Below are 20,235 nucleotides of genomic sequence, written 5' to 3' on the forward strand. Positions count from 1 at the left end.
CCATTGCCATGTCCTCTGTACCCTGCTGGGGTGCCAGTTCACCTACTCGGCTCCTCTGCAAAAAACTGATTTGATGCAAGCACCTGTGCCTCATTTATACCCGCGCTGCGTGGCATGAGCAGCTGGTGCAATCATTGCATGCCAATGTTCATTGGCTTGTTTAGTTATACTCGAAGTAGATTGGCTCTTGCTAGTGAGATTCCTATTCATCGGTCTCCGATGTGGTGTCTCTGTTTCCTCCTTCAGGGAGCGAGGGTTACATACGTATATGCAGAAATGCAGACGTTATGCAGAAATAATTTTTAAAAAATCCATTGTAATCAACATTACCACAAACCACAAAATACCACAAATTCTGTAGCTAAAGCAAAATTCAGAATATTCCTTTAAACTCTGGTGCAAATTGTTTTCTTTTGTGTTTCATACATCTGATTTCTTTTTATCTCTCTCTTGCTCTGTTCAGGTGTAACAACAGAACGCAGTGCATCGTCATCACTGGACCAGATGTTTTTCCTGACCCCTGCCCAGGAACGTATAAGTACCTTGAAGTCCAGTATGAATGTGTTCCCTACAGTAAGTATGAGCTGTCTTTTTAAATATATTTATGTTTAAGACTAAAAGCTCTTTTATGGTTGTGCCTTTAAATGTATTTCTTCAGGATCCAGTTTTTGTCCTTGATAATACAGTGCTTATACAAATGTACAGTAGGCACTTTTACAGCATTTGGCACTGATCAACAAAAAAAAATAACTTTTTCTTGTAAAATAGTTACAAAATACACACACACACCCTCTTTAAAATGACAATTTTTTTAAGTCAGTGTTAAATAGAACACTTGTGAGTACTTAAGTGGTTTCAGTTGATTGAAGTATGAATACAGCTCTATCTAGAAGGCCCAACTACTGGTGAGTCATTATTGCAGAAATTTCAGACTCCAAGCAGTGAAAGTGAAACATAATTGAAAAGCACAAGGCAGGGGATGGATACAAAAATAAGGTCCAAGTCATTAAATATCCCTTGGAGTACAGTTAAATTAAAAATAATTAAGAAAAGGAAAGAGCACAGCTGTAAATCTACCTAGACTGTCCTCAAAAACTGAGTGACCATGTAAGTCTGGTGAGAGAGACCACCAAGAGATCAATGATTTACAAGCTCCAGTGGCTGAGATTGGAGACTGTGCATGCAACAACTGTTTCCTGGGTGCTTCTTCAGTCACAGCTTTATGAGAGAGTGCCAAATATAAAGCTACTGTTGTTAAAAAAAGAAGTCAAATGACATCTTGGCTACAAGGCATGTGGTCTCAAAACAGGTGGAAGAAGGTGTGGTCTGTTGAGACAATAATTACTAATTTTTAAATGAGTGAATATTCATTAAAATAGCCGTATTATATTATATTGGTAATATATTTTTTACCAATTTGTAGAAATGTAATGGCACTTCGACATGGAAGTAATAATAATAATATACAGTCAAACTAAAATGTATTCAGACACCAGATATAATTTTTTATAGTGGGTGCAGGACACTATAGTTAATTTATGTAAGTGAGGATAGCAAAATAAAGTAAACTGTGACATGTTATAGGCTACCCAAAAATTCTTCATACGTTGGACTACCAGTAACATTTATAACAATTTGGGACCAAAATTATTCAGACACTTTGACCTGACCATGTTTTGCTGAAGTGTTTTTTCTTTAATTGCTAATGCACCGTTTTACACCACAGAGTGAACAAAATTAAGCATTGCTTGGTAATTGGTTGACCTAAATTGGTATTATCTAATTGTGTACTTAAATTTAACAGCTGACAGCTGATTGGTTGATTGCAATCCATTAAATACCTTTCTATCTTATCTGACATTATCAAGATTAATTTATTGTATGTTCTGACACAGTTTAACTCTGAGATCTTTTCATATTTAAAGCGAATAAACTGTGATAATGTGAGAAAATGCTGAAGGTGTCTGAATACATTTTGGTTTGACTGTATGTATGAATATGTATTATACTATTTATTTGTATGCATTTATATATGCTAAATATTTATAGGCACTGTATTATCAATATCAGTATTTTTGCAGTGATTTTATGACAGTGATGACATCTGATTGGTCTTTTTGTTTCCTTGCTATTTAACCATATATGGCTGCTTTTACAGACAGTGTCTTTGAAAATAACTCATAATAAAACAGCAGTGTGTTTGATGCATTTCATTTGCACCAAATCTAAGCTTAAAACTTAAAACACGATTTGTTTGCTACCTTGCAAGCACTACTATTTCCTTCAGGAGAGAAATTGTTATTCATGATTTCTTGGAATGCTGTTTTTAGTGTTTGATTTGTACCTTGTACAGTGGATTAGGTGTGATTGTAGCGCACAGGGCTTGGTACAAAATGCTTTTTACTACCTTGTTTAAATTGAACAAAAACTCAAATGTAAGCAGTTAAATGACGTAAACCATTTCAATGTGCTTTTCTCCCTTTGAAAAGTGACTTTTTAGCTGTCTGTATTCTATCAAGAACATCACAGAAATACATGAAAGCAAAGCAACATTCTCTGACGTCTAGTCATATAATCACTTTGGAGACTTTATTCTGCTTTAAAAAAAATATATATATATTTGGCCAAGCAAAGATATAACAGTTTTATGCCAACTAATAAACAGACCAAAGCTATTTTACGTTAGTGCTTGACCATTGTGTTGTGCTTGTAAGAAACCACAACTATACGACTGTCAGAAAAGACAAATGACTGCACATGGATCTAACATGAGCAAACTCCAAACAAACGCCTCACTTCTATTCTCAGATTTCCCATTACATTAAGAGTATGGATTGTTTTGCTCCATTAAACAATTAGATAGTAATATTATTCTCTGATTGAATTGTCTCGTCTTCTCAGAGAATGTTTCCAGAGACTTCACATACCAGACGGGGTCCTCTGCTGCACATTTCCCACCAAGATCCCAAAATAACAAAGGCCTGCTGGATTTTAGTGCTTAATATTCGTTTAATCTACGTCTATGGGTTATTGAAGTCAAAATCTCACATAAAATTTTGAAAGCTGTTGTTATAAAGTGTCATGTTTTTCAGCTTTTCTCCAGGAATATCTGTGATTGTTCAGCTTTTCATTGCTGATGCGAGCACCTTCATAGAATATGTTTTTGTCTTAATGTCTTAATGTTTTTACATTACCTCCTCTAGGCATTTCCAGGCGGTCCGGAACAGTTTTATTTACTAATCACAGTTTGACTCCCTAGGACGGCAGAGCCCTCATGTCACCCTAAGGCTGCTGAATGCTGTTTTTTTTACTTGAAGCTATTTTCTTATTTGGACTTGTTAGGTTGCAACAGTGGAATGTTCATGTCATGATGTTCTTTTTCTGATGGTATCTCAGAGAACAGGATTTGTCCCAGTATTAAGTGCACTGCATACTCTGTGATCCAGCCAAATTGCATTGGCTGACTAAACTATAAATGATTTGCCTCACAGATGGATGTTGCCATTTTTTTCTCCTTTTGTTTCCTCTGGTTTCCTCTTGCCAGAGGTAGTTGTACCCTACCTCATTAGTAACAAGGAACTATAAGTACTAACTTCGTTTTTATTTACTTACTTATTTATTTATTCTTATTTATTGGTTTATTTGTTTATAATCTATCATTATCAAGTTTTTTATATTTTGTTTTTATAATCAACATAACAACCTAAAATGTATTTTGTGGGTTCAAACTGCATTATCTGATTATAAACATGTCCAGAATCTATGTTCACCCCAGAATCAAAAGTACAAATATAATTTCCATAAGGAAACTGAAAACAATTTTATGGACCATTAAGATTTTTTTTTTTTTTTTTTTTATTATGATATTATTTTCAGGACAATTAAGCACATTTTCAAACCAAAAATATTATTACTGTAATGCATCCAGAAGGAAGTTTTTTCTTTGCAATTTTTATTTTTGTCAATGGTGATTCTCATTATATATCAGTACTATAATACAGGATTTTTATTACAGTATTTCTTTATTAAATCACCATAAATTAAAGGCAGCACAAAGATATTATCAAACCTACCATACAACTCTTTACATTCTAAGTTAAGATATGTTGCAAAAAATAAATAAATAAAATAAATAAATTATATATATTATATATAACTTTGTGTTTACATAATATATGTGTGTGTACTGTGTATAATTATTATGTATAAATAAATACACACACATGCTTGTATATATTTAAGAAAAATATGTAATATTTTTTATAAAATAATTGTATTTATATATACAGTATATACATGCAAATATATCTTAAATATATACATGCATGTGTGTGTTTTGTATATACATAATAATTATACACAGTACACACACATATATTATGTAAATAAAAACTTTTATTTTGGATGCGATTAATCCCGATATTTTTTTTCCCCTGCACTTTTTTCCCCAGCAATTTTTAAATTATTATTAATGGTCCTACAATCAAATAGAATATATTTGCTGCAAAATATATTTTGTTATATCTTCTTTGTCTTTTTTTTCTGTGTTCTGGACAGGTTTATGAGATTCATTCAAATGTTAAATAGAGCTCCTGTACAAAATGGTGACTTCAATAAAAATAACACCATGCTCAGTTTCTCATGGACATTGTGGCCAGAGAATGGACACCATTAGTAGATCGATTATAATAATACAAGAAGGAAATCTGAGAAATGTAGCTTTAGATTGTCGGAAATGTTCACGGTTTGGATTATTTAACATGCTGCTGAGGATGGCCTTCATGATTTTAAAATTATTGAAGACTGTCAAGATTATGTTTGTATGTCTGTCTGCATTATGTCTTTCTGTCTTTCTGTCTGTCTTTATCTGGTGCTATGAAAAAATTTGGAAGGACAGTGTATTGGCCCGCACAAAACCATGATGACCAATTGGTCTTATTAGCATTATATCCCTATTGACTAGTAAATTAGCTGTTTGGAAATCATATACACACACATACATACACACACACACACACACACACACACACACACACACACACACACACACACACACACACACACACACACACACACACACACACACACACACACACACACACACACACACACACACACACACACACACACACACACACACACACACACACACACACACACACACACACACACACACACACACACACACACACACACACACACACACACACACACACACACACACACACACACACACACACACACACACACACACACACACACACACACACACACACACACACACACACACACACACACACACACACACACACACACACACACACACACACACACACACACACACACACACACACACACACACACACACACACACACACACACACACACACACACACACACACACACACACACACACACACACACACACACACACACACACACACACACACACACACACACACACACACACACACACACACACACACACACACACACACACACACACACACACACACACACACACACACACACACACACACACACACACACACACACACACACACACACACACACACACACACACACACACACACACACACACACACACACACACACACACACACACACACACACACACACACACACACACACACACACACACACACACACACACTATTAACACTATAAACTATTTAAAACAAGCATTATTGTTTCAGCCAAAATAAGCAGTGGATTTTTTATTTATTTTTGATAGAAAATTATGTTTAAGAAAATTATTATCCATGGAAAAAATGTGGAACTGTTATTCAGTGAAATAGGCACAAAAATCAATCATTTAAATTTACAATAAAAATTACACTTGTAAATTACAGATGAAACATTCATTATTAACTTACACTCATGTTTTTCCAAACCCATATGAATTTCTTATGAAAGTTTTCATATGAAAAGTAAATTTTTGAAGAATATTCTGGCCACTATTATAAAGTAAAAATACTTTTAAACTCTGATATGACAATGAACCACCATAAAACATAATGAAAGTGGTTCATGTGACGTGTGCTTTATTCAAAGTCATTTGATAGATTTGTAAAGACAGACCATTTTAAAGTTAATATTATTGATCACTCAAAGTTGATGCACTGCCTCATTGTAACTGCATGAATACGAGTGATATTGTTCAAAATATTATATTTTTTAAACATTCTCTGTATGTGTTCCCAAAGAAAGTCATATATATTTAGAATGACATGAGGGTGAAAGAAAATGGTTCAAATTTGGCTCCATCACTAAAAGTAACCCTTGAAATGACATATGATTTCCACAGTAAAAAGCAGCAGCCAATCGCCCGCTGCCACCCTAAACCTTTTAAAAAGTATGACTATATTTGAGAAACTTTGTGTTGGAAATCAAAACTGCATAGTGCAATACCGGACTATTTAAGAGTTCATATAAAGCCTAGAAGGGCTGACAAGAACTCTTTGCTTGGAGAGGATCTGTAGAGTTGAGGAACAGCTTTATTTTTCTGGTTTTGAGTTTCCCCCAGCACAACTTACCATCTGTCCACCTGGAATTCAGATTTCCCTGGTCGATGTCCCTGAGTTCTTATGAAAATCTATACGCCGCTATCTAGAATTCAGCCCATGTATTTCCCCGCAGCTTTCCCTCGACAACAGCAGATTGATTCGTCTTCAATGCCACATACGCTGTCCTTTTGTATTGTGACGGAACCCTTTAACCTGCCTCTCTTTCATGTTGAAGGTGTCTAACTGCATTCTCTTCCTCCTCTGACAGCTGTAGCTCTGTGCATAATGCCCGTAACCTCATGACATGTTAACTGCATGTGATCATGGACATGATGGTTAATTCATTTTAATCTCTTTTTCCCCCTTGCACTCCTTTCATTCTCTCTTCCAACGCTTAAAATAGAAGTGGAGCAAAAAGGTAAATCACTGACACAATCAGCTCCTTGTTTTTTCTTTCTTTAATATATATATATATATATATTTATATATATTTTTTTTTGTGGTTGTAAAACCTTCCTGTGCCCACTCTTGCTGTTCTGATAGCAGGCAGTAGCAGAAAGGGTCTTGTATTGTAGTAAAGGTCAGTGCACGAGCTGCAATCGGAGGGAAGCTTTAAAAGAAAATGATAAAGCACAAGTTAAATGTTAGCGGTAATGCCGGGGGTACAAATGCCCCATTTCCCCCTCCTCTTCCTTTTCTCCACACTCTTTTATTGCCTGTTCGAACCCCAGTCCCACTCCACACTCCCAGCATGCTCTAGTAACAGGTTTACTCTAGACTTACACTGCCTCTACTCTTTTTCTCTTCCCCTTCCTCTACTGTTTCTCTCTTTTCTTTCCTCTCATTTTCTTTCTCTCTCTCTCTCTCTCTCTCTCTCTCTCTCTCTCTCTCTCTCTCTCTCTCTCTCTCTCTCTCTCTCTCTCTCTCTCTCTCTCTCTCTCTCTCTCTCTCTCTCTCTCTCTCTCTCTCTCTATCTCTCTCTCTCTCTCTCTCTCTCTCTCTCTCTCTCTCTCTCTCTTGCTTTCTCACTTTACCCTTTCTGATTATTATGCCTTTGTTAAGAAGAAAGAAAATGCTTTATGCTGTAAAATGATTGCAACATTAGGCCCATAGGAAAGATGTAAAAACTGTGGAAAAACTTGTCTCAGGACACAGACTGCCTGTATGCTGCTCTTCTCTGCGTCTTTCTCAAGCCTTATTTAGTTGTCTGCTTTTATTTGCAGGGCAGATTTGTCGTATTCCTTCCTTTTTTTCCTTTGTGTTTGGTTGTGGTTTGATTTCTCCATCACTCCCCTTCAGTATGTCCAAGCAGCAGTGAGCCGAAACTGTTTGCTTACGAACACATAAAACTGTTTTTGCTTCCGTTTAAGCTTCAATAACCTTCAGATGCAGATTCTTCGCACCTTTTACTGCTTGTGAATGTGGGTAGCTGTTAGACTTCTTAGTGTGTGTGTGTGTTTCTGTCTTCACCGACTACCCAGTTATCAGAGTGATGTAGAGTCAGACGGCACTTTGCCCTCTGCTTTCAACTAGTGTAAGCTGTGTTCGCTTACGTTTGACTGTTTTTCTGCTCTGTTCTTCCCATCACTAGTTTTTGTTTGTCCCGGAACTCTGAAAGCGGTTGGAGATCCATCGTTTCTGTACGAGGCGGAGCAACAAGCGGGGTCGTGGTGCAAAGACCCCCTCCAGGCAGGAGACAAGGTTTATTTCATGCCCTGGACCCCTTACAGAACAGATACACTTATTGAGTACAACTCGCTCGATGACTTTCAAAACTCTCGACAGACTACAACATATAAACTCCCCCATCGGGTCGACGGCACAGGATTTGTTGTGTATGATGGCGCTGTGTTTTTTAACAAGGAAAGAACTCGTAACATTGTCAAATTTGACCTTCGGACCAGAATTAAAAGCGGAGAGGCGATTATAAATAACGCAAATTATCATGACACCTCACCTTACAAGTGGGGCGGGAAAACAGACATCGACTTGGCGGTAGATGAAAATGGTCTTTGGGTGATCTACGCCACTGAGCAGAACAACGGTATGATGGTGATCAGTCAGCTCAACCCCTACACCCTTCGCTTTGAGGCGACCTGGGAGACCACCTACGACAAGCGATCAGCCTCCAATGCTTTCATGATCTGCGGGGTTCTGTATGTTGTCCGATCCACCTATGAAGACAACGAGAGCGAGGTTAGTAAGAGCCTGATTGACTACATGTACAACACCAAGCTGAACAGAGGCGAATACGTCGACATCCACTTCCCCAACCAGTACCAGTACATCGCCGCTGTGGAATACAACCCCCGAGACAACCAGCTGTATGTCTGGAATAACTTCTACATCCTGCGGTACAATCTGGTGTTTGGGCCACCTGATCCAGCTCACGGTAAGCCCCATCTTGAATCCGTCTAGCCACACACACACATAGTCCCTCTGGATATCTGTTTAAGTGGTCGCGAGATTTCCGCCACTGAGTTGGTATTCCTCTGGCACCCGAGTCTGTGTGTCAAATGTCACGGATGACTGATTTTTAATTTCAGATTTAATATGTGCTTGATGTATTCCGGAAACCTTTCTCGAGTGCAAGCAACATCTCAGAGTGAAGTGGTGGGTCTCAGCAGTAAACAACATCATAGGCGTTGTTAGCATATAATAAGAGACGCGTCCCTTGAGGTTTCAAAAGACAGAGCCATCCCTCCCCAGTGTTTAGACTCTTGGGGCTAAACTCCCTCCCACTGTCCCACTGAGAAGGGTACCGCTTCCCTCATTGGTAGAGGGATACCTGTCTGGACAGGTACGTCGGCAGCCTTGCGGCAACAGTGGCTCTCCCCCAATAGAGTGGATCTCATTCCCTTACCACCTCAAAACAAACAACTTACACTTTTTCTAGCAGGCCTCTCAATGTGTCTGAGCTGAGAGATGGCTCTCCATTGAGACCGGATCAGTCCCAAAGGTCACGTCAGCGTAGCCTGTTTTTAATTTAGCTGTCAAGAGCTGGGAGAAGATGGCCATACTATGTGTCAGATCATCTTTACATTGAAAAAATAATAACTGTAATTACCATAATCCCAGCTCAGTCTAGAGGTAGAGACTCATGCATTACTCCAGAAAGACTTGGCTAAGCATAGAGGTCAAACAACTTTACGCAGATTACTGGGGCTTAAGAATTTAAAATATGAGTGTCTTTCTTCAGCTGAGACCCAGCCTACCTTAATGATGAATCTGCTTGTGCAGACACTGAACACAGTAACTGTACCCTGGACCATTGTGAAACTGTACCCATAATGAGTGTACTTTGAATAAAGTATTTTGGATAAAAGCATATGCTAAATGTAAATATAGTAGTTGGCTAGCCTCAAATTATTTGCTGGCTGTTTATAGCATCCGTAAGAACCTAAAAGGTGCATTTATAACCAGCCATCATCATGCTTCTGGTTTGAATGTTGCAGATTTTTAAACTGACCATATTTCAAGGCAGCATCACATGTATTCTCTACAGAGAAAGCAATCCCAGAATGCAATGCACAATAAATAAAAATGTTCAGTGAAAAATAAAATAAAATCAAGATAATAAATGACGTGACAGAAATGTAATTTATAAATTATTAATTATTATTATAAATTATAAATACACCTACACTAAGAAAAGTAGTGCCTTAATTTACTGTTAATATGAAGCAATTGTCTTTATTGATTATTCACTTTTACCCGTATTTTGAATTATGTATTGCAATGTTGTGGTTTAGGTTTAAAGAACAGTGTATTGTTCATGAATTATTGAGGAACATTTATACAAAAGTTATATAAAGACTTCTTTTCCCAATATTTGTAAGTGCTATGCATTTTTATGCGTTATCGCATTAGCTTAAGAACATATTAACTTCATACCATATTAAAAATCAATTGCAATTTGATTCCATGCGTGCCTCACATGAGGAATGCTATTTTTTTCCTCGCAAATTGTTCACTTATGAAGTTCCATTTCAGTTAAGACCCTGCATTAAAATGTGTCTATGTAGACCGTATGTTGGAACAGAGCCAAAACACCTCTCCGAAGGCTGTGTATCACATTCATAATCACATTACTATCTGCACTACTATTATACTATATCAGACTTATTTTTGAGATCAGTATAGAATCATCTGAGTCAATAGCATGTGCCAGCAGCTTTACTTTAGCCTAAAGCATTTGCTAGCACTGAATTAAAACCCTCGAACAAATTCATCCCTGCACAAGCAAGCAATTAAGTAAGAAATATCAACCCAATATCACTTCAGATGCAAAGTATTAGGGCTTAAATATAAAATTCATTGAATATTTCTCTAGGGTGTTACCTCGGAGGGTTCGAATCTTTCATTAAGGAAATGTTATCACATTGTTACCACAATGTATCCACTTGTGGTTCACACTTATATGATGTAGCTGATTGAATATGCCCGTGTATGTTCTGCCTCTCTTTTAGCCGCCTGTAAAGGAAGTAATTAGCTCTACAATCAGCGCTGATGAAGGACAAAAACATGCTAATTTCACTAGCATTAGCTCCTGTGCGGTGCACGAGTTGAATGATACCCCCCCATCCCCACTTGAATCTAATCTGCCATCATTTGTATACTGATGTGTTTTCTCTATTTTAGATGTGATGATTATCTCATCATCTCAATAATCAGCTCACTCACACAGCCGTCAGAGTTGTGCTCTGTGGAGTTGATGTTTGCTCCACTTTACTTTGATAGCTGTGAAATTACCTTGATTTTGTCACACTGGTACAACGAACTAGAGTTACAACGAACTAGAGTATGTAAGACATGATAAGGCCTCTCCTTTATTGGAGGAAATCCTCCCCTTTAAGTTAGAGGGCAATATAAGATCCTCCTTCTCTGGGATAGAGTGATTATGAGATTAATTGTCAAGCTATTTAGGGCAAATCACATTCCTGGCCTACAGTCATGCATAGCCAGACTTTTGACATTTGGAATAAAATCTTGTCCTGGTTTATTATAGCCAAGAACTGGCAACTTTGAATGACAACACAACATAGACTCATTGGAAAAACTTTCCTCTGGCGACATTTCTGCCAAAACAAAAACTATGTACCAATACATACATCAGTGCAGTTTCCAACAGAGATGAAAACTAGAGGCAGTAAAACAGCAAGCACACATTTAATCCTTTTCATACAAAATTACAGGGGCAGATTATGGATTAATAAATATTTATTTTCACGCAGCTCCTTGAAAATATTATATATGACATAAAAACACTTTTTATCATAGTGCATGATTTGTAAACGAATACATTTTGGAGATTACATCACATAACCAGCTCCATATGTTTGACTTTTGTGACATACCAAGCTTGCTCGGTAGCTCAGCTGCTACAGAAATGTACTTGCGATGCGGAGTGGTTGCGGACTCGTACTCCAGTGAAACATGAGTTATGACAAAAGAGCTCAAAGACTTCTAGAAACTAGCTAAAAGGACATGGTTGCTTCAGCAATTGCATTTTCATGTCACATTTGCTTTTGTTAACATTATCGGGTAGGTTTAGGGTTTAGTGGTGTACGTTATTTTAAAACTTGATGAAGCATTAACCTTTTAGCCCCTCTCACTATACGTTTCATTTCAGAACTCCGGTGATATGTACAACACCAACGTGATAAATTGTTGCCTGATTCACTTTCCATTGTATCGGATAAAACTAAACACGCTTTTAGCGTCACTCACTGGACATTTCACTTTGAAACTATTGCGAAACATGCAAAATAATGGGCCCTGTCATACACCCGGCACAATGCGGCGCCAGGCGTGACACAAGTGCTAGTTTCAGCCCAACGTAGTTATCATTTCCACATCCTGCGCCACGTTGTTTAAATTGCAAATGCATTTGCACCCATTTGTGCTGGTCTGAAAACGAGGTGTGTTCAGGCTTGGTTGGTACGTTGCTATTTTGAGGTAACTGAAAACGACTGCATTTTCAATATTCTTTTTGTTATTTAAAGAGCGGGTTAGTAATATGTGCCTATAGGCGGGTCCACAATGTGCGTACACTCTAATTATTACACACAGGGACGCGCAGCAGCACACACATTTTTAAATATGAAAAATTAAAGGATCAAAATGTAAAAGATTATTATTGTGTACATAAATATTAAAATGCCTACATATCATAATGAATGTATCAGAATTAGCCTACCTGTTTGCAATAATGATGAGCAAGCAGGCGTTATTGGATGAGCAGATCCGTTTCCTCGCTAGAGAAGCGTTCAGTTTGTCCACTTGCATATTCATGTAAATGTAAATAGCAAATTCGCCATGGCACAAACGCACCTGGCTTTTAAAGGGAATGGGAGATGAGACTCTGATTGGTTTATTGCATGTTTCACCCAAAACACACCCATTACTCATTAAGAGAATATGGACAACCCTTTTAGACCATACGCCGGGCCGGTGACCATTTTTCCCGTCGTTAAACTAGCAAAAGTGGATCCGGACACACCCTAAGTGCACTTGTGCCGTCCGCTTTAGACCATGCGCTTAGATCGTTAAAATAGGGCCTAAAGTCATATTGCAGTAATGTTGCCACTGGTGTGTTTAGCCTGGGCTGCAGCAATATTTTGTTTTGTTTTTATGTTCTATTTAGGGACAGGTTCATTTAAAACAATTAACACCACTTAAATAGATTAAGTTGGGAAAAAAAGAACTGGAAAATAAAATAAAAACTACAGACTGTGCAGAAAACTGAAAATAATATCAGATTTACAACGGATCAGATTATATCATAATAATCAGTTATCCATATTTATTTAACATTTAACATTTAATTTAAAAAAAATAATAATAATTACAGTTATACAGTGTACCTAATTTACTTGAAATACTCCAATATTATATCTGTAACTACATCAATGACTACAGAAGGTCAGTATTAACTGTGGCTTATTTGTTTGCCGCTGATATTGTTTGGCTTAATTAGAGTTGCTCATGTAGAAATTAAACTCTTTAATTTTGCTTAGACTGTAACAATCACATTTTTGTTCTGGCTCTAAATACGGTCAGATTTTTTAGCTCTTTGCTGAAAGGGAATCTGTGCTTCTCTGGTCCTTTAAATCCCGACTCATTTCTTCTGACATAGAACAGTACATCCCAGCCTAACATTTTGTTGAATGACCACTGAAACAAGAAGTTTAACCTTCTGAAAATGTTGGTCATCAATCTCAGGAAGCTATCAAGCAAATAATATTATAAGTTATGTTTAATTTTCTGTTTATTGTCTATGAAATTTGCAATTGCAATTGCTTTTTTGTGGATTTTGCTTTCTGGTAATACATATAAAATATAAATATGAAATGTATAAAATATTATGTATTTGTAGAATGTATACCACACACCTGCCAGAATACTTGATTGGTTGCTTATTTGCTGGCTTGATAGATTGTTCCTTCATGTGGAATGCAGGCATAACATATTAGTGTGATATCTCATAAATATCCTAAATAGCATCATATGCGTCGTTTGTTGAATGAGAAAATGATTAAAACCAGCAGCATATTCATACTGGAGTCATCTTTTATAATGGGGAATCATCTTGATGTGAAAGAGACAGACAGCATTTATATTTGCCATCTGAATCAGGGTGGAAAACACACATTACGCTGCTTGCCACTTAATCTCATTTTTGCTCATCATTAATGGAATTAGTTTGACACTGATTGTGATAATTGCCATGTGATATTACACTGCTGATGGTTAGCGAAATGTATGCAGAGCCTGCTCTGCTTCTGCCTGCAAAAATACTGTTTTGTGTTCAGAAGAACACTAATGGATTCGGCTTTATTTAGTCTCACTTCTGCTTCCAATTGGAGAGATTGCTCTCTGGCCTCTATTTTTGTTAAAGACCTTCCTTGAATTACAAATTATTACTTCTGCTACCACTGCTACAATATCTATTAGATGCCAATTTCCACCTTGCAAGCTTCACCTTCTCCATTTGCCCACACCTCTTAACACACTGCCATTTTAACCGCCCCCCCCCACCACCACCAACACCACACACACACACACACACACATACACACACACACATTTAGCCCCGCCCCAGATAATTGCATTTAGCCCCTCCCCCAGTTAACACTCATTAACACTCATCCTCCCCATGCTCAATTTAACTTTATTGAGCCCTTTTTTTTTGGAGTACTCGCACACAAAGTAAAGGGTTCATTTAATCTAATACATTTACAATGGAACTTGTCCCCATTTAGTCTGGTATGTGTGTATTTTCTGAAATTGCCTACATTTTTTAGGGCTGGCCAACAACGCCTATGAGGTTTAATAAACATAGAAATGTCAAATTTGTGGGTCTTTGGGTTAGGGAAAGGTTTAAAAATATATATTATTTTTCAAGTTACTGGAAATTCCCCAATATCAAACACCATCAAAAACAAACAATATCACCACAACTTAATTTCAATATTTAGGTTGAAATTGTTTTCTGTTGCGCAGGTAATATTTCTTCTTTTTTGACATTGAACTGAAGGTTCCTTTGAGCTTAATGCGAGTCAGACACATTTTCATTACAGCACTGCAGACGTACTTATCTTAAGAGAAACGGCCTTTGTTACAGCAAAGAGAAAATTAATACCTCTACCCATAAATCAGATTTCAAAGGTGTTCTGTGAAATAATAACAGACACCTAGGTGCTATGAGACAGCAGACTAAATATTCATGTACCGCCTGTATGTTCAGTGTTGAAGGACACAGCACAAACCACACTGAAATTAAACCTAAAGCACAAAGGACAATAGTGTCAAAGTTTGAAAACACATCTTTCGAAAAAAGTGACATTGTACAAAGAAGGTTTTTTTTCCCTCCCAAGCATGTAGTTTTATGGTAATACTACTATTTCTAGGCCAATTACATGACGTGCCATAATACCATGGTATTCTTTGGAGTACCGTGCAAACACCATGGTACATGAATATGTTAGTCATTCAGTACTTTGGAATATAGCAAAGTACTTTGTATCAAAGTATCATCAGATATCTAAAGACACCTATAAAGAATCTAAAATACTTTCAATAGCTTCATAAACTGAGATGATCTGATGTTCCATGCTTTTAAGCATGAGTGTGTTTAATTCTTTATTTATAAATTTTTCTCAAAGTGAATGGTTTATCTCTTCAAACACTGTGAAGTGTTACTTTTAGTTTCCATGAACACAAATTATAGTAAGTTGTATTTATTCATAGTATAAATACAATAAATAGATATGTATAATAATAAAAATACATGCATATATCTGTTTTCATGATGTCTTCTTTTGGAATAGACACTGATCATTCTTTTTGTCTGATCAGTTGGTAAAGTAAATTTGAAAAACAATTGACTGTTTTCTTTCTTAATACACATTTCTATACACAATTCATCCGTACACATTATTCCGCCTGAATGACTTTGCTTTCTTGGCTCACGTAACCTAAGCATGGATAATGTTACCTAATAGACAAATTGTTAGTTAAGCATTATTTTAGGCTACAGATATCGTAACATGATTGTGAATGTGGTTTCCTGTTGACTTTCTCTCATCTGTGGTTTAATTCTGGAACATTGAGCTAAAGCTTGTTTTGCAGCCATCATGACAAACAGACAGAATCTGGAGTGAAAAGCCAATAATAGCACACCAGTCATGCCAACCGTGTCAAAACTCACACACATGGGTGCAAACCGTAAAGATCGGGGTCTGCAGGTAAAGACGTTGCAGCTGTTTTTGCTCAGTTTTTATCTGAACCAGAGCTCTGGCTGGTCAGTTGACACTAATTCACAGTAGGTCACATCTAACCTCAAAAAGAAAGCCTTTTCTTTCACTCGATTGGTCTTTTTCCTCTCACAAAATACATGGAGATTCTCTCAAACCCATACTGTGCTAAAATCTCTCACACTTCTGTGGGGCACTTCATCACTGGGTTTCTTGCCAACTGCACGCTCTCGTTCAAAGAATCTGGTTAGCCGGTGAAAGCAGCAGGTGAGTTTCAGAGATTTTTTGGGGTCCTTGTAAAGGAAGAACCAATGCAAACTGCAGAGAATTTTGAGTTATCTGGGACTCAAACCCTTTAATTCAAGTATGAATGTCTTTCTGGTTATCATTATGTAACTTTCTAGGCAGGAAAAATGTAATTACATTTTTGAAGTGTGCCCAGCAAACTTTGCTCAGTTTATGCTGATATGTGTACCATGTTTTTCTTGCCTGTGGCATTACATTAGTTATATATTAAGATTATGAAATATAGAGACAGGAACAAAGAAAAAGAGGGTGAGAGAAAATATATGTTCAAACAACTATACGATTCAGTTCTTAAATAATCTTTTGAGATATAACAGAGCTTGAAGGTCTTGTAGGCAAGCTGAATATTTTATTTCATAATCATTTTCTTTTATTAAGCCCTTTGCAGTGAGAATTATATCTCAGAATAAAACAAAAACAACAACAAAAAAAAAACTAATTTGACCCATTATTCTTTTTTCTAGCACCACCCATCTCAGAGGCATCCACAACACCAAAGTTACTAAAATCAACAACCACTACAACAACCACTACTCAGCCAAGAGGTCAGGTGACTACTGTTACCACTACAGGGACCAGAGCTGTTAATAAGACACCCAAATTACCAGCTGTACTTCCCCAAACCACCACACCACCTTCGCTGGAGTCTTTCCCTCCACCTGAGCGATTCTGTGAGAGCGTAGAGCTTAGGGACATACTGTGGCCGCAGACGCAGAGGGGCATGCTAGTGGAACGACCCTGCCCCAAAGGAACTCGAGGTGGGTGCATGTACCTGTTGAAGTGTAACACACTGCAGCTTTCCACTCGGGGCTCTTTGAATTGCTATCAGTCACACACAAGTTATTTTGATATGCGTTTGGCCTGTAAACAAAGAGAAATGTGTCTATTCTCTTAGGATCGACTTCATCAACATTTGAATAAAGCAATAAAGCCATGAGAAGCCAAGCATTACAGTGATTTCACCACATTGAAGCATCTTCTTAACGAAGGTGTTTACTACTAATAATAATAATTTGTCAATAATATTATAATCAAATAATAATATAATCAAAATTATGTACGGTCAGTTGATCCTTATTGGCAACTTCAAATCATAAAGATCAAACAATGCTATTTTAGAGATTGAACAATCTATATTGTAGTTACATACAAAATACTACTAGTACCAATGCAGCTAATAATAATGAAGATGATATCCTTATTTAAACAGGCACTGCCTCCTACCTATGTGTTCTCTCCACTGGGACCTGGAACCCAAAAGGCCCAGATCTGAGCAACTGTACGTCCCACTGGGTGAATCAAGTCGCTCAAAAGGTTTGTAACTCCAGAACATTTCTGTCCTTGCAGAATGAGGAGCAAAAAAAATTGGCAGTTTTTAGAGCCTAACGTCATAAAAATAAAATACTCTCCAGTGCCATATTTTGGAGCTCATTCTTTCTGTTATCACTTGTTAAGACAAAGACTCACAGCCGTCAAACATCCAATAGGGATCCTACAGATTGATCTAGTGCACTTTTCAGTGTGTACTTTTGTGTTAATGTGAGATGCTGCCTGTAAATAGAATGGATGTGCACAATGGGACATCAAACTTCCAACAGTACACCCACAAAAATGAACTAAAGTAGCAGAAATGCCTTAGCCATTGAAACCCAGGAAGTGTTTCCAAATGCTCTTCCAAAGTGTTACCAGTTTCTAATGATAGCTGTAATTGCTCGTGGGGGCTGTTGCTGAATCAGCATGATGATGTCATAATGGGAGTCAAGAGCCTCGTAGATACAAAATGATATTTTTCAGAGCCATGCTGTGAGGTTAATTTGTGTAATCTTTCAGATCCGGAGTGGGGAAAATGCAGCCAACCTGGCGAACGAGCTGGCCAAACATACCAAAGGAGCCATTTTTGCCGGTGACATTAGCTCTACCATGAGGCTCATGGAGCAGCTGGTGGATATTCTAGACGCTCAGTTACAGGAACTGCGACCCAGTGAGAAAGACTCCACCGGCCGCAGCTTCAATAAGGTATTAACAGGATTTCATTTTCAACATGATTTTTTAATAAGCAGCAGCATGCCTTGGTCTCTTTCAGTGGCACTTTGCTTAAAGGACACTTGACTGTTAAACAGCATCAAACTCATTGTGTTACACCCCATTGTGCTTTTAGAGAATTAAAAATAGAATAAATGCACAGACCGAAGAGAATCACTTCGAATTGTGTGCTCTCCATCCTAAAAGAAATATGTGTAATTAGAAGTAGTGTGTTTCAAATCACAGGACATGCCTAAATTATATACTTTGTCTGGTAATATAACTTGTTGCACAACAGAAGTGTACTTTTTAAGGTTGAAATGAGAAAAAAATAAAGATGAAGAAATAATGAATATGTAGGCAATGAATTGAGATGCATATACAAAAGGTACATGACAAAGGCGCCATGTGGTTTCACGGCACAATTATATAACATGGTAATATGTCCCAATATTACTTATATATTACTTCTTACTGCACACTCTTACTTTCACATCCGCAGAATAGTACATAGGTAGTGCATTTTACAAGTATGCAAATTAGAATGCAGCCACAGAAACTTTTGAAAATGGGTCACAAGAAAAGGAATGAAGCCAGTTATCAGTTTACAAAAAAAATGATATAAAATCTATGCATTGCATTCAAAATACATATGTAAGATACTTTATGTACTTAACTGCATACCAACTCTTCTGGTTACAACAACCTGATGTTATGAAACATTTACTTCAATAATAAGTGATCAAACATTCATCAAACATGTGCTTTAAAGATATATTACTCTATTTAGCAAGGCTGCTAAGCTTATATTTAATAAGAATCATTTGGTGGGATTGAACATTAGTTGTTAAAGGCATTTACTCATGAATCCATTCCAAACCCATACAAGTTTTTTTTCACAAATACATATATTTTTGTCTCAAAAAAGAGATTTCTGTCCTTCCATTGAACCAAACTTTCAATTAATACATTGTAAAATAATTTATATGATGAATGGATTTAATTTAGGCTTTTATTCACATATAAACATTGATCAGTGGACATAAATAGAAGACATTAAATATAACCAACGGCAGCTCAACATGCTTGATGGGGGAGTACAAACCTCATTGGTCCTTGAGCATCAGGTACATATGTTTGAGCTTAAGTTTATTATATTTCATGTGATATATGTATTTAAGTATATAGCATACACTTCATATATGTGTGTTGATCAGTGTTTATATGTGTGTAAAAGCCTCAATTAAATTGTTTTATCATTTATTTATTTAGTGATTGTCTCTTTATAAAGCTTGGAATAAACTGTTTTGACTTTACTTGCTTTTTTTTTCTTTTCATAATGTCTTTATGAGCATTTTAAACACTTTGAATACACCCTCCAAGTTTTGTGACTTAAAGGGTTGGGTCACCCAAAAAGGAAAATTCTGTCATCAATTACTCACCCTCATGTCGTTTCAAAAGACATTTCTGTTTCCCTTTCGAAGTGGAACTCTACACTGTGTCTGATCAGATGCTATGGGGAATGCCATCAGCGTGACTGGTGTCTGAAGCACATGTTTAAACACAACAATTTTATTGGCCGAAGACAGTCCATGACATCACTACCGGTGCACCTGTGAGTA

At 37.0% G+C, this 20,235-nt stretch overlaps 1 protein-coding gene across 1 annotated transcript in view; it reads left to right on the forward strand.

Moving 5' to 3' along the window:
* adgrl2a (adhesion G protein-coupled receptor L2a) overlaps positions 1-20,235 on the forward strand; it is a 118,130-nt gene that overhangs the window by 61,566 nt on the left and 36,329 nt on the right. The window contains exons 4-8 of the mRNA XM_079844496.1: positions 464-573; positions 8,119-8,919; positions 17,056-17,349; positions 17,802-17,905; positions 18,422-18,607. Of these exons, the coding sequence (XP_079700622.1) occupies positions 464-573; positions 8,119-8,919; positions 17,056-17,349; positions 17,802-17,905; positions 18,422-18,607 (1,495 nt within the window). The remainder of the gene's footprint in view (positions 1-463; positions 574-8,118; positions 8,920-17,055; positions 17,350-17,801; positions 17,906-18,421; positions 18,608-20,235) is intronic.

This window comes from Gobio gobio, assembly GCF_949357685.1.
Source record: "Gobio gobio genome assembly, chromosome: 19".
Taxonomy (NCBI): domain Eukaryota; kingdom Metazoa; phylum Chordata; class Actinopteri; order Cypriniformes; family Gobionidae; genus Gobio; species Gobio gobio.